This window comes from Archocentrus centrarchus, chromosome 3 (genome assembly GCF_007364275.1).
Source record: "Archocentrus centrarchus isolate MPI-CPG fArcCen1 chromosome 3, fArcCen1, whole genome shotgun sequence".
Lineage (NCBI taxonomy): Eukaryota > Metazoa > Chordata > Actinopteri > Cichliformes > Cichlidae > Archocentrus > Archocentrus centrarchus.
In genome coordinates, this window is record NC_044348.1 from 1,561,716 (window position 1) to 1,588,538 (window position 26,823).

Sequence of the window (26,823 nt, forward strand, 5' to 3'; positions counted from 1 at the left end):
GCATAAATCCCTTTATAAGATTTACAGCTGACAGAGCACAAGCTTCTTTTTTTTTTTTGGACCTCTGTCTGACTTCTTATCAGGTTTCCTCAAATTTTCTTCCTGTTTCTTCTTTTTCTCACCTCCTTTTTTTTCGCCCTGCAGATCTCTAGATTGTGTGCAGAGGAGGCAGCTGCTCAGGAGCAGACTGGTCAGGTGGAAGAGTGTCTGAAAGTCAACCTGCTTAAAATCAAACAGGAAGCCTGTAAAAAGGTACAGTTACTAGATTGTGTCTGCAGTGCAACATAAGATTATCCTGATTTTAGCATATTTTTATTGGCTAAAAATGTAGTTGAATGTATCTTTATGCTTTGAAACTCATCAGGCAAAATATGAATGGAAAGATATGATACGAGCTTGTTGAGCTTGTTGCTTGTCTAAATACGGTAACTGCCACAGTTAGTCACAGAATGATGGTAGAGTTTGTGAAGGGAGCATAGAGGAGGGGGCCAACGTCTGAACACACAGATGAGAAACATTGGTTTCAGCGGGGCCTTTGCTTCTAGAGGATCTCATTCTGTTCATTCAGAATATCAAATAAAGATAAAGCTCTCTAAACCTCCAGAACATCACAGTTTAACTGAGCAAGATGAGAGCCCACTCACAGACCGAAAAACAAGCCTTATAAAAAGACTCAAATAAAGCAAAGTCGAGAAGCGTGTTCAACCAAAACACAAGCATGACGAGGACAGACTGTAAATATCAGGGAACTAATGAACGCAGATCCAGTAAGCATTTTCTGGCCATGAAACGTTCCTGAACCAAGTGTTGAAAGCTCAGATTTAACGTATTCGTTTTGTTTGCAGGAAGTCCTGAACATGCTAAAGGAGAGTAAGGCGGACATTTTTGTGGACCCGGTCCTCCACACGGCCTGCGCTCTGGACCTGAAACACCACTGTGCTGCCATCCCGCCAGGCAGAGGACGACGTGGGTGCTTTCACACAACATTTTTCTACCTGTGCAGAACTCTTTCAGTTCAATTTATATAGCGCCAAATCACAACAAACAGTCACCTCAAGGCACTTTATATTGTAAGGTAAAGACCCTAAATAATACAGAGAAAACCCAACAATCAGACGACTCCGTATGAGCAAGCAGTTGGCCACAGTGGGAAGGAAAAACTCCCTTTTAACAGGAAGAAACTTCCATCAGAACCAGGCTCAGGGAGGGGCAGTCATCTGCTGCGACCGGCGGGGGGGGGTGAGGGGTTTCAGGCTGATTAAGATTGAGCCATGAAAGGCTTTTAATCAGAGTCCACTCACTAACCAATGAAAGTTTACTTTTTCAGTTTTGATCCTCAGAATTTGATTTTTCTCTCTCGGCTTGCAGAGATGTCGTGCCTGATGGAAGCGTTGCAGGACAAGAGAGTTCGTTTGCAGCCTGAGTGTAAGAAGAGACTTCAAGACCGCATCGACATGTGGAGCTATGCTGCAAAGGTAAACACCAGGCGTTCCCCTGGTTCCCATGTGTTGGAGTTTTTTGTTTTGTTTTTTTTTTTATCTGAGACATGTTTCAGTCTTGTTTGCTTTGTTGCTAAGAGTTAAGTTACACTGACAGTGGGACCCATGGTTGTTGTGATGCCCTAACATCAACATGCAGGCGGCATCAGAGGAAGAGTTGTTGAGATGCATGATCTAATGTCACTTTCTGCACTAATCCATCCATTAGTGTGAAGATTTCTCACTCTCACATACAAACGCTGCTATTCACTCTTACCTGGATATTAACCCCTCTGTCTGTGCTATAGGTGGCTCCAGCAGAAGGCTTCTCAGACTTGGCCGTGCAGGTGATGACGTCACCCTCCAAGAACTACATCCTGTTCATGATCGCACTGAGCGTGTGCGTCCTCTTCCTGGTGGGGCTGCTGTGCGGTCGCATCACCAAGCGAGTGACGAGAGAACTGAAGGACCGGTAGAGGACAGAGCGCCCCGATGCTTCAGAAGGAACTGACTCCTTGCGCCTTCTCCCATCCTTGCTCCTCCTCTTCCTTTTCTCCTCTCAGATGCTCGATCTGTAACCAGCCAACCTGCACAGTGCCAACACCGGTGCCCACCTCTGGACCCCATTATCCCCCTTAAATCCTTAAATCTCCATTTGGGCATCTCCAAACTCTTCGATAGCACTGGCTGTCTGATTCAAGTGATTTCCCTCAATCATGTTTTTTTCCAACAAATCTGCTTTCGCTGAGGATGTTTTTTGGGCTCGTCCAGCATCATTTGAGTTTCTAACTAAGCGCTGTTCTTGATGTGACTGAGGGCTGCCACTTCTGAGGCTAGGATTGCTTTCTCCTCGTCCAGTCCTGACGCTTTTATTTTTGTGATATTTAATGGAGACTGGAGCATGTGGTGCAACAGGAAACAGTTTCTTTGGAAGTGACTGCAGCTGTCTGAATCACGCATGAAAACCTTGCGGCAAGCTTTGCGGTTGAACTCTGGTACGTTCCTGTAGCTTTGATACATTTTCTCATCAGTCATGAAGTCCCATCCTCTCCTTCATTTGGACCCCTTCAGACGCATCTCGTTTGCTACTGACTGAAAATGAAGGTCCAGCTGGTCTCATTATTGTCATTAACTGGAATGTCATGTGCACATGCTTTTAAAGCTTAATTTAAATGATAACTTCATTGCACTTTTTTTTTCTTTTTTTTTTTTTTAGATTTATGCCTTATTTATTGTTGATCTGTGATTCTGAAATCTGATGACGTTCTAATTACTTGAGCTTGTTTGTTTTTTTTTGTTTTCTGGAAGTCCAGCTAAAGACAGATTTTGAAGTCGACAGTGAGACATACAGAGAAGTACAGCTAGGTATGATGAAGCTTTAAAGGTACTCATTGTAAACGGTTTCAAGCCTTCCAAAGTTAACTGAAATTTTGATCAGAATGTGAAGAAACAACTGTTATGACTTCATGTATGTGTGTATGGTGTTGAAGAAATATCAGCTGCAGCTGAACTAGGACTGGGCTGTACTTTCATGTATTTTGTACCATGAGATGGTACTTTTGTTTAAACTTGCAGGTCATTCTTGTATAAAATTGGATCCAGGCAGAAAAGCAAAACATCTTGAGAAAATAGGCAGGCAAGTAAGGGCTTAGTCACACAGGCCTAGAGACCAGTCAGCAACCCCCCCGCTAACCCCTGGTTGGTAGGGAAAATTGTGTATTCCCTGACCGGTTGGTGAGCGGTTTCTAGAGGTTGCTGGCTGTCGCTAAGGAAAATCGGTCACAAAGATGATTGTGATTGTTTTGGTCAAAAGCAGATTGGTGCGATTTTCCATAGTTTGCATGGAAGATGCCAACCTGTCTGGAAACACTTCAGCTACCACCAAGCGGTCGTGAAACTTGGGGAAAAGTGCATTACAAACCAGAAATGGAGCCCAGTCAAAGTTGTGCCTTACCATTGAAACCAACACATTTCAAAAGATGCAACTTTTACTCAGACAGTGAACAATTTGTTTGTGGTTTGCGTCGCGCCCTCTGAGTGGTTGGGGAGCATTTGCAGACAGGTCAGTGTCTTTAATGCAAACTATGCACCATCACATACCTCTTTGTGACAAGTTTCACCTGCTGACAGCAAGGAACCTACAGGAACCATTCTACTTCAGTAGACCTGCTGGTAAGGCGCTGCCCTTTCATGGTGAAAGCTTTAGTCACATTCTCCAGAGGTTAATTACAAAAAAGCACCTCAAAGAGGTGAAAAAAGTCTGATAAAAGCAGTGGTGGTCAAAATAGAGGCTGCAGATTCAGTTTTTGATATTTTGCCATCATCTGCTTTATTCCTGCTTTATTAGTGATGTACCAGAGAGCACTATTAAACCCAACCTAAGCTGCTATAATCCATCAAAAAGCTTCTCCTTGGGCCTTGTAATGTACTTTTGAAGGTTTTTGGTTATTACACTCAAAACAACCTGTGTGCAGCAGCCTTCTTGGATGGAAAATATGGTGACATCAACTAAACAATTTTACATAATGTAATTTGTCATTTACTCATCAGTTTAATACAGAAACCCAACTTGTTCTTATGCTGCTCAATTCTCTGTGTATATGACTCCCACTCCTTTCATGTTTGATCGACCAGAAAGGCGATATCCTGATAAGCTAATTTGCCATGTTTTAATAAATTAATTCCACTATTATTTTCTGGTTTGATTTTCAAATAATATCCTGTGGATCCGTGTATTGTTTCCTACACATTGTGAGGATATTGCTATCCTCTTCAGCTATTTTTTTAATTTTAAATAATTACAAAACTTTATCAGCCACTGGCATCAAATTATAGAAAAATGATAAATAATAAGAGCAGCAGTTGAGGAATTTGTCATTAACCCTGAATATTTTTTTACCCACTACTAATATCACCCTTTGTTTCGTGAAATCCTGTTATGACTTGAGCAATTTGGTCATCATCATCTTCATGGCATTTTGAAACCATTACAAAGAATTAGAGCTAATAATGGCCGATAATATCAGCCGATATCAACTATTTGCCGATCTATCAGTATCACCATTTATAATAGCTGATAAATAAAGTAAAAATAAAATTGAAAAAGTAAAGAAGAGAGGAGTGAAACAGTTTAAACATGTTATGAGCATTGAAGTTGCACAGTTTGCCCAACAGAGGGCACTCTGCAACTTCGCTATTGGCAATGTGTGTTTGGAGCACCACAAACACAATAACCGGCTGATCAAAGAAAGAAAAAAATCATCAGATATATCAGAATGTCAGATTATTTTAATCACCAAGTATCAGAATATGTATTGGTCTACATCATCCAAGCTGTACAAAGAATCCTTCCACACTGGCTTTCCTTTTAGACCATCTTTTATCTACAGTCTGTCAAAACCACATCTCTGCTGTGGTGCGCAGAGGTGCAGATTCATGTCTTAAACTTAAGACATGAACCAGCACCTTCTAAAGCTGACACATAAAAGTCATAGAGATCTAAAAGCTTATTGGTTGTGGGTGTGGCCTATGTGCCACAGTGAGGTGGGTTTCACCAGTCAAGTTGAACTGCGGTGATTTTAATACGTGATTTACATCATTCTGAATTGTTTCCACAAGGGATCACCTTGAGTCAGCTCAAGCTTGAGTCATATATTCCACATATAACACTGGAAGTGGGTCATTTTACCAGGTAAAAGAGACTCAAATTCTTTTTTTCATCAAAACAGCAACTGATGAGCAGCATGAGAGCTTTCTGTAGTTCTGCTAATGTAGATTTCCTGTTCAAGAGTTGCACCAAAAGGAAATAATTTTAAGATTACATCAAAATCCTTTTATTTCCCCTTTGAAAAATCACTAACCGTTATTATTCACTCATACATGTTATTGCTTTGCAGTTAAATGACATGTAACTTTAATTAGAATGGAGCAGATAAAGACATTTAACCTTTTTCTTAAGAAATATTAACAAATATTTACTTTTGCACTTTATCTGATGCGTCACATCTGCAGAGATTCATTTTTTCCTTTCTAGAAGTATTTCTCAACAGTAACCTGATATTTTTTTTTTTTGGAACAAATATTTTGCAGCTTTTTGTTGTGAATTAATACCCGTGAATGATATTAAAGCGGAATATTGTGCAACAAATGCACAAGATTTCTGCTCATTGTAAAAAGGCGAGCACACTCTCTGAGAAACGGGAATGCATAATCGAACAGCGGTGTGACAGGAAGCAACGACTCGTTACTTTGAGCTTTCCTTAACGACCTGTATGTTTCTGTGTGTGTGTGTCTGAAGTCACGACGTTGAATAAGAGATCTGACAGAAATCTAAAGATGGCTATCAAAACCAGTTTGGTACGAAAGTCTCTGCGTGGACAAACTTCATCGCTGTGCAGTTTTGTTCTTTTTAGAATATGCCATGTATTATGAAAATGTAACAGATTTATCATTGTGAGATTTGATTTTGCTGTACAGATACAATTTGTTGATTTAATAAAAATGTGTGCAGATTTTCATATCCTCGCCTCAAATTGAGTCCCTTTTTAATACCTAATAAAAAAAATGAGTCCCAGCTCTAACGATGTGTTTTTAACAGACAGCAGCAGCTGAAGAAACACAGAAACACGGTGCACGTCTGAGTGAACGAAGGTGACAAACTGACCTAACTCACCAGTTTCTCTGATCCTTCTGCTTCTGAGGAGGAGAGAGAGTGGGCAAGAGGCCAGTTCACAGAGATCTTTTGGAGATCTGTCAGTTATTCACTCACCAGCCACTTCATTAGCACTGTGCTGCTTCACTGAATGCCAGGAGTGCATTGCAGTCCGACTGGCAAGAAGTAAAACCTGTGCAGTTTGTCAAATCCATCACAGGGCTAACAGACATTCACACTCACCAGCCAGTGTACCAACACACATGCCTTTGGACTGTAGGAGGAAGCTGGAATACCTGGAGTGAACCCACAGAGACTCCACATAGAAAGGCCGCATCCGGTCAGTGGATTTGAACCCCAAAAAAATTTGCTGTGAGGTACAAACCACTCCACCACACCTCCCTTTCCCATTCCACCTCATGGCCCTCTGTTGGACTGAGATCTGGTACAGTGAGCTCACTGTCACATTCAAGAAGCAGCCATCAGAAGATCAGCAATTTCCAAAACACTCAGACCAGCCCATCTGCCATGAACAGCCATGCCACTTCATCATGTCTGCATGCCTAAAAACAGTGAGTTGTTGCCATGTGATTGGCTGATTACATATTGTGATAAGCAGTTGAATAGGTGTACCTAATGAAGTGGCCAGCACGTATATTTGACAACACAATCACCAGCAATCTGCAGGATGCTGTACAGCATCTTATTCATGTTTCATTCTTAAAGTGGACTGCATAAAGACAGTATTAATGTCAACGAATCCACAGATTGACTGACTCGGTTTTCTTCGCTCTTCTTTTGGAAACATTGTGAATGTGTTTGCGGCAGTTCTCCTCTGCAGCACTACGACAACAGTAATTTGAATGCCTTGACATGACAGAGGTCACTGTAATGTTTAATGCTTTTTGATAAAAAGAATGCACGAATGAATGTTGAGCGTGTGCCCTACAGGGTGATGTATCAGAGTGGAGGAAGGTCCGCACAGGTAACCTGTACAGAAGATGCAATCTGAAAGAGATAGTAGACAGATACAATTCCCCTGACAAGGTGGCGTCAGGGGAGAATGTAGCTAGGATGACATCAACAGGAGGAAGTGAATGAAGGCAGAGGCAAGAATTAAACGCTGAAGAAGGAAAAATGCAGCTCAGAGCTCAGAAAGGAGTTGAGACTGACTGAGTGGTAGGGAAGTTACCAGATGACCAGGAAAGTCCAGCTGTAGTGCTGAGGGAAACTGTATCCTCTGGACAGAAAAAAAGAGTCTCGGTGGTGGAATGAGGAAGTACAGGAAAGTACTCAAAGCAAGAGTTTAGCAAATAAGAAGTGGGATACTCAGAGCAATAAAGAAAGTAGACACCTTCTGTGTATGGCAAAGAAAGAGTTGGCAAAGGCAAATGAAAGGACTTGTATCGACTGAGAATGAAAGGATGTGCAGCAGGTTAGGGTGTTTAAGGAAAGAAATGGAAATTTACTAAGAGTGAAGAGAGTGTGTTAAAAAGATGGAAGGATCACTTTCAGAAGCTCGTGAATGAAGAGAGACAGAATGGAGGAAGTGGAGAGGATTAAAGAGGAAGTGAGGGCAGCTACAGAAGAGGATGAAGGTGGCTGGTCCACATGACATACCTGGGGAGATATGGACATGTCTAGGGGAGACAACAGTGGGCTGTCTCATAATGATCCTGAAAGGCTAATTCATGCATTTATTACTTCTAGGCTGAATTATTGTAATTCATTCAGCACTGAGTATTTTTTTTCACCTATTTTGACTCTGTTTATACCCCACTCTGCACTTAATCATTAGCTATTATTAATCTCTGTCTCTCTCCCCTCAGCACCAGCCGGTCGTGGCAGATGACGGACCTTCACTGATCCTGGTTCTGCTGGTTCTTTCTTCTTGTTAAAAGGGAGTTTTTCCTTCCCACTGTCACCAAGTGCTGCTCATAGGGGTCGTTTCGACTGTTGGGTTTTCTCTAATTATTGTGGGGTCTTTATCTTACAATATAAAGCACCTTAAGGTGACTGTTGTGATTTGGTGCTATATAAACAATACTGAACTGAATAGAGGAAGTGAAGGTAGATGAATTTAAGTACATGGGGTCATCTTTCCAAAGCAACAGTGGGCAGTGCACAATGGAGAAAACAAGAATCCCCATCAATGGATTGCTGGATAGGTTCAGAAGTAGTCTGTGTGTTGGCTCTTGCTGCGCTGCCCTGCCCCCCCCCAGGCCTTGTAAAGCTCCAAGTTCTTGAATCCACTTTTCTCGAAAATCCACTCAAGGCTGCTTGATCCCAGTTCTCCGTGTAACTTTGCTTTGGTGCATTACTCTGAACAGTCAACCTTTTCAGCAATGACCTTCTGTAGCTTACCCTCTTTGTGGAGGGTGTCAAAGAAAATTTACCAGATATACTGGAGTCCTGATTTTTATAGGACTAAAAGCCATAAAGAAATATTTAAAATTTCACTGCACCTGTCATGAATATAGAATATATGACCACGGACCCTTTTGAATTAAATTATTACTGATGTACAATACCAACATGAGCACAAAAGACTTTCTGTGAAACTATCAGCTGCAGAAAGCGTTTTATTGTTGCTTCCCCCTGTAAGTACTGTGTGTGTTACAGTTCTGGAAAGAAAAGGAAAGAATCCAAGGAGAGCAATGCAGTAGCATTCATTTGTCTAACATCTCTTAACATCTATGTGGGTTAGCTGTAGCAGGGCTAAGATTAGCAGGGGAAGAAGAGACTCCCTTATATTCAAGCCACAAATTTAAACATGAAAAAAACAAAAAACAAACCTGACATATTTAGACAAAATATTAACTCATTACTTATTTCTTAGATGTCTGAGATGATTTTGTATTGTGATCCCAGCATAACAAATCAGACTAACAACAAACCACCATATACAGGTTAAAATGACCCAGAGCTAACAGTAAACTTTACCTGCTTTGATCAGGCTAATGATTAATCAGGAGGAAAAGTGTTAGAGTAAGTGGGCTTGACAGTCAAAATGCTAGACTTAAAAAAAACAAACAGGTAGAAACTGTTTAAATTGTTCTTACTCAAAAATCAATTGACTTAATATGAACAAAGCTATCGAATAAAACATGAGTCTAAAAAGTAACCAAAGCCCACAATTATCAAGCTAAATGAAAACCTATCAAGTGCTGCCTGCATAATCAAATTTATTTTTAAAGTACCCAAAATTTTAAAGATTTCTTCCATGTTTAGACGAAGGACGAGCTCATTACAATCCGACAGACAGCTGTAATTCCTCAGTCAGACAGCAGGGCGGCGCTGCACACATACAGGCTGTAATTCCTCAGTCAGACAGCAGGGCGGCGCTGCACACATACAGGCTGTAATTCCTCAGTCAGGACAGCAGGGCGGCGCTGCACACATACAGGCTGTAATTCCTCAGTCAGGACAGCAGGGCGGCTCTGCACACATACAGGCTGTAATTCCTCAGTCAGACTGCAGGGCGGCGCAGCATATTCCAGACCTTAGCGACTAAGGCACAGTCAGTGTTTAACTGGGTTTTGTTATTTCTTCACCACAGGCGAGCAGAGGAAACTGTGGAGCTCCTCTCGTGGCCTCTAGATGCTGGATCCAAGAAAACTCAAAAACTACACTGAAATCTACGGAGTTAGACACTTGCAGTCAGCTGTGATGGTTGCTGTTCACCTCATCTCCACCTAGTCTTTGTCTTTTTTGATTCAGTATTCGGTCTTTAATAAAACATCCCTTTAGAAAACAAATATTTCATGTGAATACACTTACGTGTTTTACAACATGTGTACAGTTTGCTTTGGCAGGCCTCTGGATACTTTTCTGCCTGTAAAGCTTCTTTTAATCAACAGTGCCGCTGACCTCTTATTGAGTGAACACCCCCATCACAAAAAGGGGACTTTTGCACTCATTGAATTTTCAAAAACATGCTTTAAAAAAAAAAAAAAAAAAAAATTTACAGTCAGCAACCCCAAAAATGTATGGTTTCAAAAAGGGTGGGTCTACAATTCAGCACTAACAGCTTTGTATTAGTCCTGGCTTCTTGATTGCAGTTTTGCTCTTGCATGACCACAGTGGGAGGGCCATCAGGACGCACTGACCTGCACGTAGTTGGCGGGGTAGAGGCCAATCTGGCCGTTGCTTAGCTGTCCTTTACACCAGCCCTGCTCATCCTCCTCTCCCAGCTTCAGCAGCTCCTCGCCTGAAAGGATGACGATGGAAAGTCAATTCGGTTTTAGTCATGTTCATTTAAATGAATAATTGTAGACTGATTGGATGTTCCTGAACTTTTTTTATTGCAGGAAAATGAAGAAAAACAGGACTTTGGCCTCATGTTTACAAATCCAAAGTTAAAAACAGGAGGGCAAAATCCACTTTTTACTGGTTACTCTTTCAGCTCGTCACAGCTAGGCTCCCGATTATCTTCTAGAGTTCGTCTCCTCATGTATGAATATGTATATTTATATAGATGAATTGTCAAAGCAGTGAAATGAATGTGACAGGGTGAGTGTTTGGTCCACATATATGCAGTGGATTTGGTGATTATCTGTGCTTATTAAAGTGCTGGTCTCACTGGGTTTGTTCACAGTATGGTTTTGACTCTGACAGAAAATATAATGCCGTTTCCTGATTTTCTCCCATCTGATAAAAACTTTGGTCATTATATCACATCTTTCTAAATATGACAGTACAGAAAATGCTGCCAGAGTTTGCTCCCTAAAAGAGCAAGACTCAGAGGGCAGGCCTTACAGAAGCTAATGCAGGTTACGTTGTGTAAAAGCACTCAGAATGTCTCATGTTTTAATGTGCTATGTAAACAAGCTTGCTCCGACTCTCCCAATCTTTCAAGCAAATAAAAAACCTCGCTCTATGAGGACAGCTGTCTGAGTCCATGAAGGATCTGGTGCGGTTCAGGCTAAGCTGAGCTGAGCTGGGTTAAGCTGTTCCTAACTAAGGTCTGTCCCTCTGTGGTTCCATCAAACCCCATTAACTTGGTGTGAGTTACCGCACATGCACGCACGCACACACACACACACACACACACACACACACACACACACTTTAAAACCTCTGTGAGCTCACTGTCGGGTTTCACATTAGATTTTTTTTCCTTATTTCTGTATTTTCAAAGAAAGCATTTTTTTGTCACTGGACAAAACAAACTTTTTGTGTTTATCTCTCAGATATTTGTCAATGTGTTTTATATATTTGTACAATTCTCTTATGTCAACTTTCACTACATGATTTTCTTTAAACCTGACCCAAATCCATCAGTTCTTTCATTTAGGAAAACTGTAACATCATATATGAATTTTACAGTGAATTAATGTCCACATTTTTTTTTGGATGTATTTAACTGCATAAACGAGATATGTTCCCATATCTTTTGCCAAACATTTTCTGTGGAACGGCTTTAAACATAAAAATGATATTAATATTCCATACACGGCACACAGGAAACGCCTCACTCATACAGGCCTAGAGACCAGTTGTGAACCCCTGGCAACCTCTAGTCGCTAGGGAAAAATGTGTATTCCCCAGCGAGTTGGCAAGTGGTTGGATGGAGGTTGCTTGCTGTTGCCAGGTGAAATGGGTCACAAAGAGAGTGCTGCACCAAAACCCTCCTTGTGATTGCTCACTAGCAGGTTGCCAGAGTCGCCTGTAGTTTACATGAAAGATGCCGACCCGTCTGCAGACTCACTAATCAATCATGAGGAGATTTTTGCTGCAGAATGCTCTTTGTGACCCTTTACACAAGGCAACAAGCAACTTACACTCGCCAGCCATTCTGGCAATACACATTTTTCCTTAGTGACTGCTGATTACCATGGGGTCAGTGACCGGTCTCTGAGCTTGTGTGACTGGGCCCTAAAGTATTCCTGTCAAATCAATTGACTTAAAAAACACATTTAACTGTCAACTCTATATTTCTAGAAAAAAAAAAAATATTTCCTAACCCTAACCCTACTTTCGTTAGTCATTTTTTTGGGGGCATTTGGCTTTAGCCTGAGTAACCAATTTGATCTTGGAATTAGCTCAGATTAGTCACTGAAAATCTACAGCACTGTTAATATTTAGACGGCTTCTACATGTCAAAGCATCCAGTGCATCAGGAAGATAAAACCACTCAGAATGACTGCTCATACTTGCACGAGATACAGTAAGCATCTTTAAAAAAAAAAAAAAAAGCAGAGTGTTTCATTTTCATGTGAAAGCTGGAAAAGTTCATTGTTCCATCAAAATAAAAGCATCCAATCTGGGGGCCATTTGCACAGCAGCCAGAGATTAGATGTCAAACACATCAAGCAGTGATGTGCTCATGCTAAAGCAAACTTTGCATATCCAACTTTTATAATGACGATCCAATCGGAGTCACAGAAATACAGAAGAAGCATAAATATTCCTCATGTGTTCAAAGAAGTGAAATTTCCTCTGCTTTTTTGAACTTCTTGAACTGAACACGTTATCAAAATAATGCCGTTTCTCTAAGCTTTACTTCCATTTACGAAGAAAAAAAAAAAAAAACTTTCTGTGACTTGGATGGACTCATTTATGCAAGATTTATGAACTGAGTTATGCAGGTAAGATGTAACATGTGTGCCTTATGCATCACTTTGCATTACAGTCTTACTGCATCTGATGATCAGCAATCATGTCTGAAACAACTAGTCTGACATGAGTATGTCTGTAAATCTGTTAAGACAAAACATCACAGGCAGAAAAACAAAACTTTCAGAAGTATCAATTAAATAGATCAATCAGCGCTCTCTCTCTCTCTCTCTCCTGTGATGTCTCTGCACTAGTAAAGCATTAGTAAGGGTTAATACCTGCTTTAAAGCTGAGCTCATCGGACTCCTGGCCCGTGTAATCATAGAGCGCTTTGACTCGCACCCCCTCTACCTGCTCTTCCTCATCCTCCCCCACACCGTTCACCTCCACCTTCTTAGGACTTTCATCATCTGACCAGTCTGATGAATAATCTTTCACCCTGAGAGAGAAGAGAGGAAAGGCGAATGTCAGACAGAAAGAGGCATACAAGGTCAAACTTTTCCACTTGCCAAAAAAAAAAAAAAAAAAAGTCATATGAACATTCCCATACACACATACTGTTTATAAAAATGTATGAACTTTTTCAGGCTTCCTCAGCAAAGTTTGCTGCATTCTTTGTGTAAGAGTTCCCTATTTTCCCGGCTTGCATCACATGACCCAAACTGAGGTGTTTTAGCCTGCATCACATGTCCTGCGAACCACCGCTTTTTTCATCTACAGTGAAGAGCAGTGAGTGAAAATGCCAGCCTGAAGTCTGAGCTTGGAAAGGAGCATATACAGGGAATAAACGCATGGCTGATGGCACAAAAACTCACCATTTAGCTATTGTCTGAATTTTAGGATTTAAAATGTACATATTTTATAGTTGCACACAAGACTTGTGCAATACCTACTGTACAGACCAATGACATCTCAGCTTATCAAAGGACCACTGTTTTATTATTCATTTATTAATTATTAAGATCCAAGTCCTTCAAATGACAGGCTGTTCAACACCTGCCTCCAATCAACAGTGGAGCCCATGAAACAGCAGCTACAGGGGAGAGCTACACTGGAAGGAACAGATCTCAAAGTATAGTGGTTAAGAGCTTTTCCTTTAATTAATACACTAGTCATAAGCCACCAATTGTTTAAACAGTTAATGTGCACTATATATACACACACACATATGTACAGCCTAATTTTATGATCCAACTAGCTTTGTAGCACTGAAAGAGCAGCTTTGCAGTTCTTTCAAGGAAAGAACGACTGGGTGCACTGCAACAGTCACACGGTCACGTTTCCACCTCTACACCAACTTAATCTCCTGGAGACGTAATCGAAGGCCAAATATTCATCCCTAAATCTAATAATTTACATTATGAGAACCTGTCCCCAAAGGATGGGTGAGGGTGGGGTTTTTGTGTCCTCACATTGTGACTGTATAAACAGATTTATGTCCTCGCAACACGAGCATGCGCGCATGTGCGCAGGCGCGCGCGCACACACACACACACTGTTCTAGCTACTAATTAGAGTGTGTTATGTGTGTACATGGAGGATGTTAACTCCTCAGGGTGACTACAAGGAAACAACAAAACTAAACTGCCTGCTGTCTCTAGCTCTGTCTCTGACTGACACACACACCCATAGACACACACCCGGAAGAGACATAATTGCAGTCTTCTGTTTAGTCTGCACTCAACAGCCCACAACATACTCGTTTAAAACTTTACAAAACCATCAAGTGCAGCCGTGTTTTTAAAAATCCAGCAGTGCATGCGTGTCCAGGCTGTGCATTCATGTGTGTATGCGCAGGAAAGACGAGCCTCTTTATGCTCAGGTGGAAAAACTCTAAGAAACTCCTGCAGTCTTATTTTGTTCCAGTTTCAAGTGTCTGTACCAACGTTAACACCGGATGAGAGTTAAGACACTTTAATTTGCACTTAGCTGCACATGTGGTCAGATCACAAAAGCGATTACAATCCGTCTCATGTAAATCAGGGCGGGGCCTTCTGCAGAAGTAATGCACCTGCAGCTATTTTGTATTTTGTAGACATAAAGAATAACATTTATGAAATGTTACTGGTATTAGTAACCCATGATTTACGGTCTTGTTGAAATAATGTGCACAGAATCAGCCAGGTTTGCATTCAGCATATGTTACAAGCTCCAAATAAAGAGTAAGCAAAGCCATGATGCTTCAGGATGAACTGCTTTGTGAGCGAACGTATTAATGCCACAGTGATGAAACTGAAAACTCTAATTGAAAACCTGTTTTTTTAGATGTCTATGAGATCACAGCAGACATTTTAGTACATATTTTAGTAAATAATGCAACTTTAAAATGCAGCAATACTAGTTTACAAGGGACCTTTTTTTAAAAAAAAAATAATTATAGCTTCCCAACTTTGACACAAAACTTCATAATGAAAACCATTTTACAATTTATTTTAAAAAAAAAAATACTATTATTAGGCTCCTACCTGCTGGTGTCCAGGGTAATGGGACTTGGTGGGACATCAACTCCACTAGAGGACACAATGTTGGTGAGCGTCACCACGTTCTCCTCAGAGTGTCCACTGCGCTCCTTCTTGCTGATGGAGCGACTTGCCTCTGGAGACCACTCCTGCACTTGCGGGTGCGCGCACACACACATACACACACACACACACACACACACAAACACACACACACACATTTGAGTCAGTTTAAAGGACGTTAGATTGGCTTAATTACCTGGATTTTTTTTTTTAACCTTTATTTTACCAGGTAAAATGTTTGAGAACTGGTTCTCATTTACAAACATGACCTTACATAAGCTAACACTGACTCAGGTCTTCACTCTTAATTTAATTACATTATGTGAACCAGTTTTTTTCGTCCAATCGTACTCTGGTTTTCATCAGCAGTTTGTGTTGACACTGGTGAGCAGCTGAGTGATCACTCTTGATGAATCTAAGGCAGCTTACCGAAGTCCAGATCTAGGCCTTTAATGCATGCTGTTGTTTTCAGTTGAATAACAGGTAATGAAAAAAAAAGTCTTGATTTTTATGCAGCAGGGGGGTTGTGCTTGGAGTTATGAATGAACGCAGTTAACTGAAAGTCCTCACAAGTTCAGACATGCAAGTGTGTGTGTGTGTGTGTGCTGGGACAAAGGCTCTCTGTTTGCGTGTCAGCAGCACTGTGGGAATGCCAAGAGATTCCTCAGAGGACAGAAAAGACACGTATCTCTGCCAACATCTTCCACTCGCTTACTTTTTGGAAAGAATAACTGAGGAAGCCAAGCAAAGTGTTTACTCTGTCATCACAGCATGAACATTAACCTTTTTAACCACACTGCAATACATATCCACACGAACACGCACACACACCCCACGTAGTAACAACACTACCATCTTTGAAACAATAGGTCGGGGGTTTGAATCCTGGCCAGGGCATGCAACCAGTAAGGGTCCCAAAGGCTGGCCCTCCATCCTACCCAAAGACCTTGGAGAATGAGTAAGAACTATTTAACTGAAGCCATACTGGCTCAGACATCGCCCAAATTATCAAGGTTATCCACGTCAGGCGTTGAGGAACCAGGACATACTGGTGGAGAAGTGGACTACGGGGACAAGGATAAGGCACAGGGGGACAAGAGACAAGAATAGGGAACTGTTGGAATGCTACAACACATGTAACCCCAGTGAAAGGGGTTACAGAAGAGGATGCGTGACCTATGGATTCTCCAAAATCCAACATTTAGACTAACATCAAAACAACAAGTAGCTCAGTCTTCCAACATTTGCGAGAAACAACTGCTAACACAACTAGAGATTGATGAGGAGAAATACAAATGCTATGGTAGGACGTCAGGTCAGGAGGGAGATATCATCATCCCCACACTCTTTACCAAGACTACGTAAAGTACTCTCTTAAAGTCTACTAGAAGATATGAATGCAGCACTACAGAGAATTCCTACTGCGACCATCACAACCAGCTGATCTACAACGCAGCAACTGTGATCCTTGAGAATAAACAGCAAAACACCAGCTACTAGTAGATAAAGGAGTCACTCAAGACTGTAAGACCAGACTGACCAAGAGATGGAACTCACTGACATCAAGACAAGAAAGCTCCTTCCTTCACCCAAATTTAGCACCCTGAGACTGTCCTGGAAACAGCTAAGATACTGTGCAGGACCCTCAAGCCCCCAGGACTCTGGAAGAGGACCCAATCTTAAAAGACAAAGTGTTGGGGAATGAGTGGGAACTTTGAGTCATACAAAGCCACTCTGAAGAGTGTAAATATGGAGCTGGAAATGAATGAATGAATGACTGATGTATCTATTTGGTTCTTAATGAATCAGAGCTATAAATTCCTTTACAGTGCCTTTCAAATCAGCTTATATGATCCTGAATATGCAAAGATTAGACTCACTGAGTATCTGTCTCTATAACATATGATAATATATGATAATATATCTAAAAGCGGAGAGATCCCTCCACAAGGACAAACAGATGTGCAACAGATGTCAAGCGGCATAACAGATGTTCATTACAATTACCAGCTCTAACAGCTCTCAGACTAAACCATCTTCAGCTGTGTGCTACTACTTAACAGGCTTTGTTTGAACATGGCCAAATAGTCGCTACTAAAGCAGTAAACACGCTTCAGTCTGTATGTAAAAAACAAAAAACCCAACAGTTTGAGATAATCCCAAATCTTCTGTCAGACTTTCAGTAACTGCAATCTGTATTATTCTCTTGTATGATTTGTAATGTCAGGAACAGTTAACATATCAAGGCAGTGTGTAGCTGCCAAAAATAAAAGTACGGTAGAGGGTGAGAGAATACAGATGATTGTATCTCTATTGTAACTTTACCAGTCTTTGCTGATCCAGATCACAGACAGAAAACAGGACAATACAGCACGCACAATGACCCTGACTGTGACTCAGGAGCAGATAGTAAAGAGGGTGGGGAAGTGCACATCATGTAACTTTAGACTCAATTCACAGAAAATTCTGGCGACATGGAAGAACTCACTGGTTTTGTTTTATAGGAAACTTCATAACACAGCCTCTGAACTTAAAGTGCAGTTTCCTTACATGTATCCTTACATGTCTTCTAAATTTATGTTGCATCTTGTAGTACTTGAAAATAATTACACTGGCACAGCAGAGCAACAACTGTCAGTTTTCAAATAAGGGAAAAACAAATGTAAGCGTTTTTAACCCTTTATTTACCGCAGGCCCCATTAACTTCAAAACGGTGCTGCCATTTGCAGACTTTTACCGTAATAACCTTATATTGGGTGTGAAGCGCAATTTCTCAGCTTTCAGAAACCATTTGAATTTCTCCGACAGGACAAACAGTCGTCGTAATTCAAAGTGTGTTTGATCAGATGTTTCAGCGGTGATACGCTCGGCATTAATCAGCTGTTGGTGGCAAGTAAGGGCAGGTAACAGGTGCATCTGTGCCAATCGCCGCTGTTAAAAAGTTAAATAATGAGTATTTTAAAAGAAAGGAATAATGAGTATTTTAAAAACTATTTTTCTTCTTCTAACAACTACAGTTATAAATTGTTATTAGGGTTTTACAGAGTAGCCAAATCTACCCTTCTTACAATGTAACTGCAAGTACCCATTATGGACGTGTGCTGAATTATAGAGTAGTCCAAGGGAAAAACTGAATGCCTTACTCTGTCCAAAGGTGGTAACAAAAATCACCAGCTAGAAAAATTAACACAGTCTATGTAGTTTGTTTAACCCAGACAGCATGGAGATATATTTGGACACATAACCGCTCGGCTTTTGTACAGATTAAACTAACATATTCTGAAAGCTTCATTTATTTTATGTCTTGTTTCATGAAAACAAAATCCTGAGAATGGAATCTGAATCCTGGAACGTGCACAACTGTCCTCTGCACCATCTGTTGTGTTTTTACCAACAAATCTTTACAAATGTAAATATATTTGTACTTATTGGTCTCGTCTGCAGCACTGAGGTGAAATTTCCATTCCACCAGCAACTAATAAACTGTGTGTGTGTGTGTGTGTGCGACATTCCTAACCCCACTCAGAGCTCTCAGTCACAAAACAAGGCTTTCACTGGAACCCTGTTTAATATGCAGTCTGTCCCCTAAAACACACAGAGTCATGTTTCGAAAATTCAGTGCAAGTCACTGCAACGTCCTTAGCCTGAGTCTAACCTACTCAAACTACCCTTAATTAATAAGTTCCTCAACTTTGAATCAAGTCTTCAAACTCCAAGTTAATGATTTACATTATGGAGAATTATATTTACCAGCAAAGGTAAATGTTTAAACAGATGAATGTTCCCACAACATGAGTTATGTGCACACGCACACACTATTGGAGTCCTGCAGAGTACTACACAGAAAAACAAACAAATGAATTAATTCATAATAGGGTGAACAGAGTTTGTTTTTCCGCACCTCAAACTGGGGCCAGTTCATGCTCATGCCCGGTCCGTGGGTGTTCCTCCACCATCTAAGATCTTCAGTGTCGTTGGCTGCACGGATGGCCTGGCCGAGGTCCTGGTACAAGTCTTTGAAACTAGTGGACAAAAAGGCAGTGAATAATCACGTCTCCTATTCGACATTCTGCCATCAGTCTGCACACTTTCATCTGACTTTGCAGCCTGTAACACCTGGAATAATTATTCTTCTAATCCTTTATGTTTGGGGATAATGTTATTAACCTGGCTTAATTAGGAAAAGAGATTTCCAAATTAGGGAACACCACACACTGTATTTTGAAATTACTGTAGCAGTTTCCTAATTGCACCTGTGCATTTGTGAGCAATGAAAATCCCAGAGCTGCCATTTAAAGGTGGAATTTGTGATAAGACTATTGTGTTGCATACTTTCTAATCTGCTTCATCAGCACTGCATGCTCAGATACAACATGAGGAAAAAGAAAATACCATCACTTCATCTACAAGTAAGAGACTAAGAGCAGTGTTTTCCCTCAAAGGCTGAACAATTCTCTTAATATGTTTAAAAAAAAAAACAAAAACAAAAAAAAAACAGGAAAAGCACCTGTCAAAGCTCGTAAGGACATGGAAAGTGTTTATTCGTTCTCTGCAATATGAGCCGGGGCGCATTATGTAGTGAACAAACACTTTACACACACAGTTCATTATCCAAACCCAAGTTTAAAGCCTTACAGATTGAATTACATCACACAGGGAGGTGGGTGAAAAAGTATTCCCATTGGTCCCTTACAGATTAACTCATGATCCAGATGTTAACCGGTGAAAAATTACAGGATGAGGTCTGCAGCCTCTGACTGACATAGCAAAAGCAGTGTACAGTACGGTGTGTAGAAGTGACAGCTGGTTCATGTTCAAACAAGAGCAAACTGGAAGGGCTTTGAGTTGTAAGAGATCTGATACAATAATAATTAAAATTTAATTAATGTTTATTGTAGTTAAAGGAAATGTACTCACAATGAAACTAAAGAATTTTCAGCCTCAAAAGGACAGACTCTCACGGGTACCTGACAGCCTCCATGAGTTTTTCTGAATTTTTGTAAGTGGCACTTCTGAAAGTCTGGGCTTTAAGTTTGGATGAAGTTGGCCGTGGGAGGGCAGGTGGTCTGTCATTAGTTGGGCCGGGTGAGGAACCCAAACTCAAGTCTCTGCACACAGCATTTAAAGAAGTGAGCAGCTCACACAAAGTAGAAGTGTAGCCTTAGTGCAGCTGGATTTTTATAAAAATAGATTTGCACAGTGGAAATTTGCTCTTCAAAGAGTTACTTAAGGGTTCAATATTTGGACAGCGTTGGCTGGACTTTAAGAGCCATGGTTACCATGGTAAAGTGGCTTGTTTAAATAAAATGAGAGGTCAACAGTTAATGGACAACAGCAAGAGTTTTCCATTAACCCCTTTGTACATACACACGTGTTCAGACCATGATCCATGTCAGCTCTGCATGCCTTCACTGTGAGTCATGGATTACCAAACATGTAATCTGCCTCTGTTCTCATGGATGTCTAAATGTATGCATGTGCGTTTTTCCTTACCCTTCTTTGGAGGACAGGTCGAGGTGTGTGTGGATGTCTAGCAAGACATCTTTAAAGAAACGCAGCCTCTTGCGCTCAGCCTCTTGGGTGAGGTCGAACACCTGCTCCATGTCCTCCATGTAGCGGGGGTTACAGCGGTTCAGCTCCTCCAGGGCCTTCGAGTAGCGCTCCTTTGCCTGCCGTAGTTTTATTCCATTTTAATATTCAGTCGTTTCAAGGCTTTTCATATTTAACCAGCATTATTTTATTTACTGACTAAAAGCTAATTTACTTTATCCAACATGATTTTATTTTATTAATTGTTTTATATTACAAGGAATTTTACAGCCACTCTTGTTGTACTTTAAGGTCATTTTAAATGTAATTTTTTTTCTGTGATGTTTTATCTTTCTAATTTATCTCAAGTTGCCTGAATGTTTTTCCTGTGCAGTGAAGATGAATAAAAACCCCAATAACCCTGAAACATGGTGTTTCCCTCTCCTACTTAACTTTTCCAGATTTCTCTTTCAAGAACGCTAAATGTCAAGAGTTTAAGAGTGACCAACTCAGTCTCCTTCATTCCCAACTTCTTGTACTAATGAACTGAATAAAATGCTTAAATATCTTCATGGTTACATGAAGTTACAACCAACAGGCGAATATCACACATGTATTGCTGTTGCTCCCCCACAATATAAAACCTCCCAAAAGATATAATTCATTAGTGGAAAACAAGATGAGATCTGTTTTATTAGCAGTGACTAAACACAGCAGATACCAACATGGGGCACCAAGACTGGTTGGGACAAGCGAGTGAGGACTAAAGGCTTTTTTTGGTGCACTTTTCTTCAGACTGTGAATGAGTCATGATACTGGATTGCATTTTCTTGTTGAGATCCACATTGCTCAAGAGGACCTTGGCTGCCTGACAGTGTTCTGTGTATTAAATGAATGTGTCTCAGGATTTCCCGCTTTTTTTTGTTGTTTGGTTGATCATTTCCCTCTCAGGGCCTGGAGCTTCCCCTGGACCGTTGGGTTGATGTAGAGTAGAAAACAGAGGAGACAAGTCTGGTCATGTTTCAGAGTGTGAAACATACACAGGTATGTTTTTGTGGACTCAGACACACCCAGACTGGTACAGAAGAAGTTATGCATAGGATTCTGTTTATATGCTTATATATGTGCATGTGTGTGTGTTTGTTTCGTACTTTCTCGGCCTCCTGGTTGCAGCGCTCCACCCGGGCTGTGTATTTGCGGACTTCCTCCTGTGACTTGGTCGGGTCGGCCTTTGCGTGTGCCTCCCTGGAAGCTGCCGACCACTCCTCCTTCTTGGCCTGATGGTAGCTCTTCTTAGTCGACTCCACCTGGGCAGGCATACACACACACACAGACACACACACATTAAACAATTTGCTACAACAATCAATACAGGCTGAACTATGACGTCTTCCAAAGATGTAGCCGTTTCCCCTCATTGACACATCTGATGTAATATTAGAATCATGACTCACTCACATTCATTCAACACCTCTGATAATATTACCTCCAATTTAATTAACTATGACCTAACGGCTCCATTCACAGTAACACATGATCAACCACAATGCCATTTTATATGAACAAAAAGAAAAAGAAAGTTTGTTAAGGAACATTGTTGTCAAAAGAAGACTTCTTTAATCAGCAGTTACTTATATTTGATGTTTCCCTACCCTACATGTACATACAAAGTAATCTGGAGGAGAGGAAAGAAGCAGCCAGAACCCAGTTAAAGCACATCATCACACTGATTCAGTCAGACACAGCATGAAAGGAGGAGCTGGGGTAGAGGAGGGTTGCAAAGCAGCTTGCAGGTGTGCAAGCACCTGAGCGCTTGTGTCATTTTGCAGTTAAATTAACAGCAACTACACCCCTTTTTGTGGAGGAATTTCTAAATTTATGTTTCATATCTCTGAGGCTCTGGCTTATCACAATCATAACTTGATCCATTGATGGGCACTGACCATGTACAGTACATGTATTCAATATAGGCATGCGATTTCCAGTCACATTAGTGTGTACTACACCCACTCACAGGTGCTATACACACCTACAAACTAAGATCAGATCAGAAATCCACTGAGGTTGCCCCCACCTCCTTCAGCTTGCGAACCCAGGGTTTCTGGGCTTTGCGAAAACCATCGTCTGCTTCCTTTGTCTCCCTGAAGCCGCCCATCATCTGCTTGTGGAAGGCCTCTTTCTGCCAGCTGCGCACGTTCTCGCTGTCTTCACCCGCCAGCCGCTCCCGCAGCTCCATGTGCAGCTCGCTGAGTCGATCGGCCGCCTGCATGAAGGCATGCCACGCCTTCTCCAGTGTGCCATACTGTGGCCCTGAGGAATAAATGTGAGAAAGCAGTGACATTTCTAACACCCCATTAACACAAAACAAAAATCTGTCATCCCTGTTTGCCTACATGTTTAAACAACTAATTACAGGTCAGTGTTGTAAAACTTCCCCAAAGCAGATTGTGATGCCCATAAAAACGGTGAGCTCTGCTACTAGATTAAAGATAAATGACTTCATTGACTAGATGGTGTAAAAACATTAATTTGTAACCAATTTTGACAGCTGAATTATCATCTTGGTCAATCTTAAAGAACAAAAAAGTCAAACATCCCATTTACAGCTTCTCAAATGTGATATTTATATACTTTCCTGTGTTTTATGTGATATTAAAATACATAACTTTCAGTTTTGGATTGCTGGGTAGATATAAAAGTCATCTGGCAACATCAGTTTCTATAGTCCTGGGTAATACAAGGGACTCTAAACACAGATGTGCCCTGAGCTGCAGTTCTTCGAATGGCCCCTTGAGACTGGATCCAGTGGTAGGCTAATCCCTGCAGGCCTCCACGGTACTTAGACTTTATTAAGACTTAAAGTTATATATAATTATTGAAGGTACAATTGTTTCTATTTGTTTTATTTCTGCTGTTTCTTTTACAGTAGGTCTATTTTGTCTTAAGCCTCTCTTAGATAGCCAAAATTATCATCATATTTAAAATTAGAGGGAATTACAGATACACTTGGTGGTGGGAACCAATCAGTTACATCATGGTGGTTTTGACTGACCTTTCTCCACAACCACCCTCCACCTCTTGGCCCAGTCACTCAGCTGAAGAGCGTAGTTCTTTTCTATCTTAGCTCTCTCCTGGAAGCAGCTGACCAGCTCATTACACAGCCTGTGGCCATCGTCAATCCGCTTTACCGTCCTTTTGTAGTTCCCCGGCTGCAGAGACACACCAACAAACCCATAAGGAGTGAGGAAGCAGAATTTTATCAGTCACTCCCTGGGTTCGATGCATGTTATCAAGCTAATGCGCTAATAGTTGTTAGGAAGTTAAGGGTAAGACATGTTTAGTGGATAAGTGACGTGGAGAAGATTGAAACTGACATAAACTAAAGAGTGAAGACAAAACATCAAAGAGCCAAAGGAGGTGAAAGTGTGTAGTTTTCCAACATGGAGGGCTGTGAAGCTAGCAGTCAGTCTTCAGTCTTTAGATAAAAACATGTAATGAGTCCCTGCTGACTGACACATCGCCTCATCAACAGCACCAGAATCCAGAATAACGAAGTACTCACATGCTAATGGTTTGGTACACTTCGCTAACTAACAGTCTCATTGGAGCGCCCTGCAATAAACATTCCTTACATGAAGGTCACGGTGCACCGAGTGTAAATCACAATGATTTCCATATCATTTAAACCTTAAATTTAATACAGAATAGTGAAAAATATGATGGGTTTGAAGTGGAGGGGGAAAAAAAAATGTAGAAAAAAAGATGCTCATTTTAAATTTGATATTAGCAAGACTTCTCAAAAGTCTCAGTTGTGAGACAGGCAACAGAAGACTGGAAAAGCTGTGTAATGCTAATAACGAAAAAAGCACCTGTGGGAAATATCTCACAACTTATTAGGTTATTAGCACGACTGGGTTCAATCCTCTGTCTGCAGGCTCAGAGACTACCCGCTATAATGAGACCCTGACTGTAAAAAAAAAAAAAAATGAGTGTTTATTAAGTTTTGTGGAGAGGGTGAGTTACTACTGTACCTCCCAGAAGCTGTCAGAGCTCCCCAGCTCGCTGAGGTCTCCATTAGAAGACATCTTGGAGTCAGCCTTACAGCACAGAATGATGGCGGCTACAGAAGAAACTGCAGAAGGGAAAAGCAAAAAGCATGAAAGAGAAGTAAAAAAGAATAAATGAATCTATTCATTACATTAAATGCTAACAAGTTGACTGACAGTGATTTGATCTAGTTTTATTCCAGCCCCAACCATCTCTCAGACTTCAACCCAAACAGGAGGAGCAGCACAGACCCATCAATATATCCTCATTTTCTATTCCAAGGAAAAGCCCCAACTGGGAAGGCCTGGTTCACCAGTCAGGTTGTCTGAGTAACAGCACCCAACACCTTTTTGTTATATTATTTTACAAACAAGTCAACTTTCAAATGTAATTTTTAAAAAGGCTGATTCTAACTGATTTATGAATACGTGACAGCTGACTTAAATCCCTTTGCAGATTTATTCTCGAGCACTGGTTGGTTTGTTTACTTTGTGATGCCGACTTTCTGGAAACTCCACAGCTAAGCCCTCACCTTACTGCCCACAAGTCCTTTCAGAGTCTTTGACAAACACTGATGTCCTGGAGATGGTGTTTCACCCCCTCATAATTATATAAACTAAATAAAAGCTACAAAATCAAGTAATTTTATATACAGGATCTCAAACACACGCTGAACAGAAATCTAGTGTGACGCCATCAATATCTCCAGATAGAACGCCCTAATACAGTAAGCAAAATGATCATTTTTTTCCCCTTTACTTTACTGGTTTTTTTGTTTTAAAGCTGCTGGCGTTATCGGGTTTAACAGGAAAAATAACTTAAGCAAACACTAAAGAGAGGTCATGCAAGAGCTTGAAGTACTCCAGTTACATGATACAAGGGACAGACTCCACCTACTGAATGCAGATCTCGTGATGTGATTGAAAGGTCAACAAGAGCAGTCTGAGACTGCATGCTTCCGCCTGACTGAAAATTCACTGCACACCATGCAGGAACTGAATCTCCGGATCTGGATTAGCTTGTGATATTCTCTTCAGAACATCAAGTGCATGTTTCCCTAAGTTTATCTTATATCACTCTCATATGCATTTGTCAAAATATGATGTGAAATGTCCATTTTATACAACCTCCTTGTCAGGAGGAACATTTCTGGAGTACTTTCAAGTACTAACCTACACTAATAAATCAATCATGGTGTGTCAAATTTTACAGTAAAATGCAAACTGTATCCAAAAAAAAAAAAGAAGTGAAATAAATGTATCAAAATATAAAAACACGCATTAAAAATTATATGTGTATATCCATTCAGGAGTTCCCCAAAGGACATCCCGACAAAGGGCATCAAACCCAGTAGTGTCCAGTCTTATTGCTCCACTGTAAGCAGCTCTTTAGTTTCAGCCTCTGGCAAACTGCAGCTCCACGTCAGCTGACACAGAAAGTTAGAGAGCCCTCACTGCTCCCTGCCCGCAGGGCTGCTCTGTCCATGTCACTGCCTACTTTCCTTTTTGCACACAACTGGATCATGTGTCCTACAAACGCGGATACCCTGTCAGTCCAGTCTTGTTCATACGTAACCGACTTCATTCATCAGGCGGGATGCATGACATTTGCACAAAATAGGCTCCACAGAAATTAAAACTAAAACTGGCAAGAAAGGAAGAAGAAGAAAAAAAATCTTATGAGCTGACATCTACATTTGTTTACCATTCCGAACTGAGCAGTTATGACTGGGGAGATTAGTTGGCTAGCATGACACCACTGGCAGGAATGCACATACCAACTATGTGCATCTATTCCATGTCCCAGTGCACAACAAAAAGAAAAACGTGGAAATTCAGATTCACAGGCGATACCCAGGTTGCAAATATTTATTCTCACTACAAATTTCCTTTTTTGTGAAATGACTTCTTAAAAGAAAACAGGATGCACATCTGTACAAAACCAAAGAGCAAACTTGCATTTTTAATTCAGCAGCAACTTAACCCAAGGGGATTTTTTTTTTTTTGTTCACTGTGAGCCAGCTTTCCCATACATCCAC

General features: G+C 40.9%; 2 protein-coding genes across 4 annotated transcripts in view; one reads left to right on the top strand and one right to left on the bottom strand.

Annotated features, from left to right (window-relative positions):
- LOC115774196 (Golgi apparatus protein 1-like) overlaps positions 1–5,987 on the top strand; it is a 28,527-nt gene extending 22,540 nt beyond the window's left edge. For both annotated transcript variants that reach the window (XM_030721354.1, XM_030721362.1), the window contains 4 exons: positions 145–252; positions 846–966; positions 1,369–1,475; positions 1,787–5,987. In XM_030721354.1, coding sequence (XP_030577214.1) covers positions 145–252; positions 846–966; positions 1,369–1,475; positions 1,787–1,954 — 504 coding nt within the window. In that variant the 3' untranslated portion in view covers positions 1,955–5,987. The remainder of the gene's footprint in view (positions 1–144; positions 253–845; positions 967–1,368; positions 1,476–1,786) is intronic.
- Positions 5,988–8,698: 2,711 nt separating this feature from the next.
- Positions 8,699–26,823, bottom strand: part of pacsin3 (protein kinase C and casein kinase substrate in neurons 3) — a 32,442-nt gene continuing 14,317 nt past the window's right edge. For both annotated transcript variants that reach the window (XM_030723375.1, XM_030723380.1), the window contains 9 exons: positions 24,770–24,870; positions 23,791–23,947; positions 22,813–23,048; positions 21,890–22,045; positions 20,703–20,878; positions 19,111–19,231; positions 15,153–15,295; positions 12,966–13,126; positions 8,699–10,339 (listed from right to left, as the gene is read on the bottom strand). In XM_030723375.1, coding sequence (XP_030579235.1) covers positions 10,224–10,339; positions 12,966–13,126; positions 15,153–15,295; positions 19,111–19,231; positions 20,703–20,878; positions 21,890–22,045; positions 22,813–23,048; positions 23,791–23,947; positions 24,770–24,823 — 1,320 coding nt within the window. In that variant the 5' untranslated portion in view covers positions 24,824–24,870 and the 3' untranslated portion in view covers positions 8,699–10,223. The remainder of the gene's footprint in view (positions 10,340–12,965; positions 13,127–15,152; positions 15,296–19,110; positions 19,232–20,702; positions 20,879–21,889; positions 22,046–22,812; positions 23,049–23,790; positions 23,948–24,769; positions 24,871–26,823) is intronic.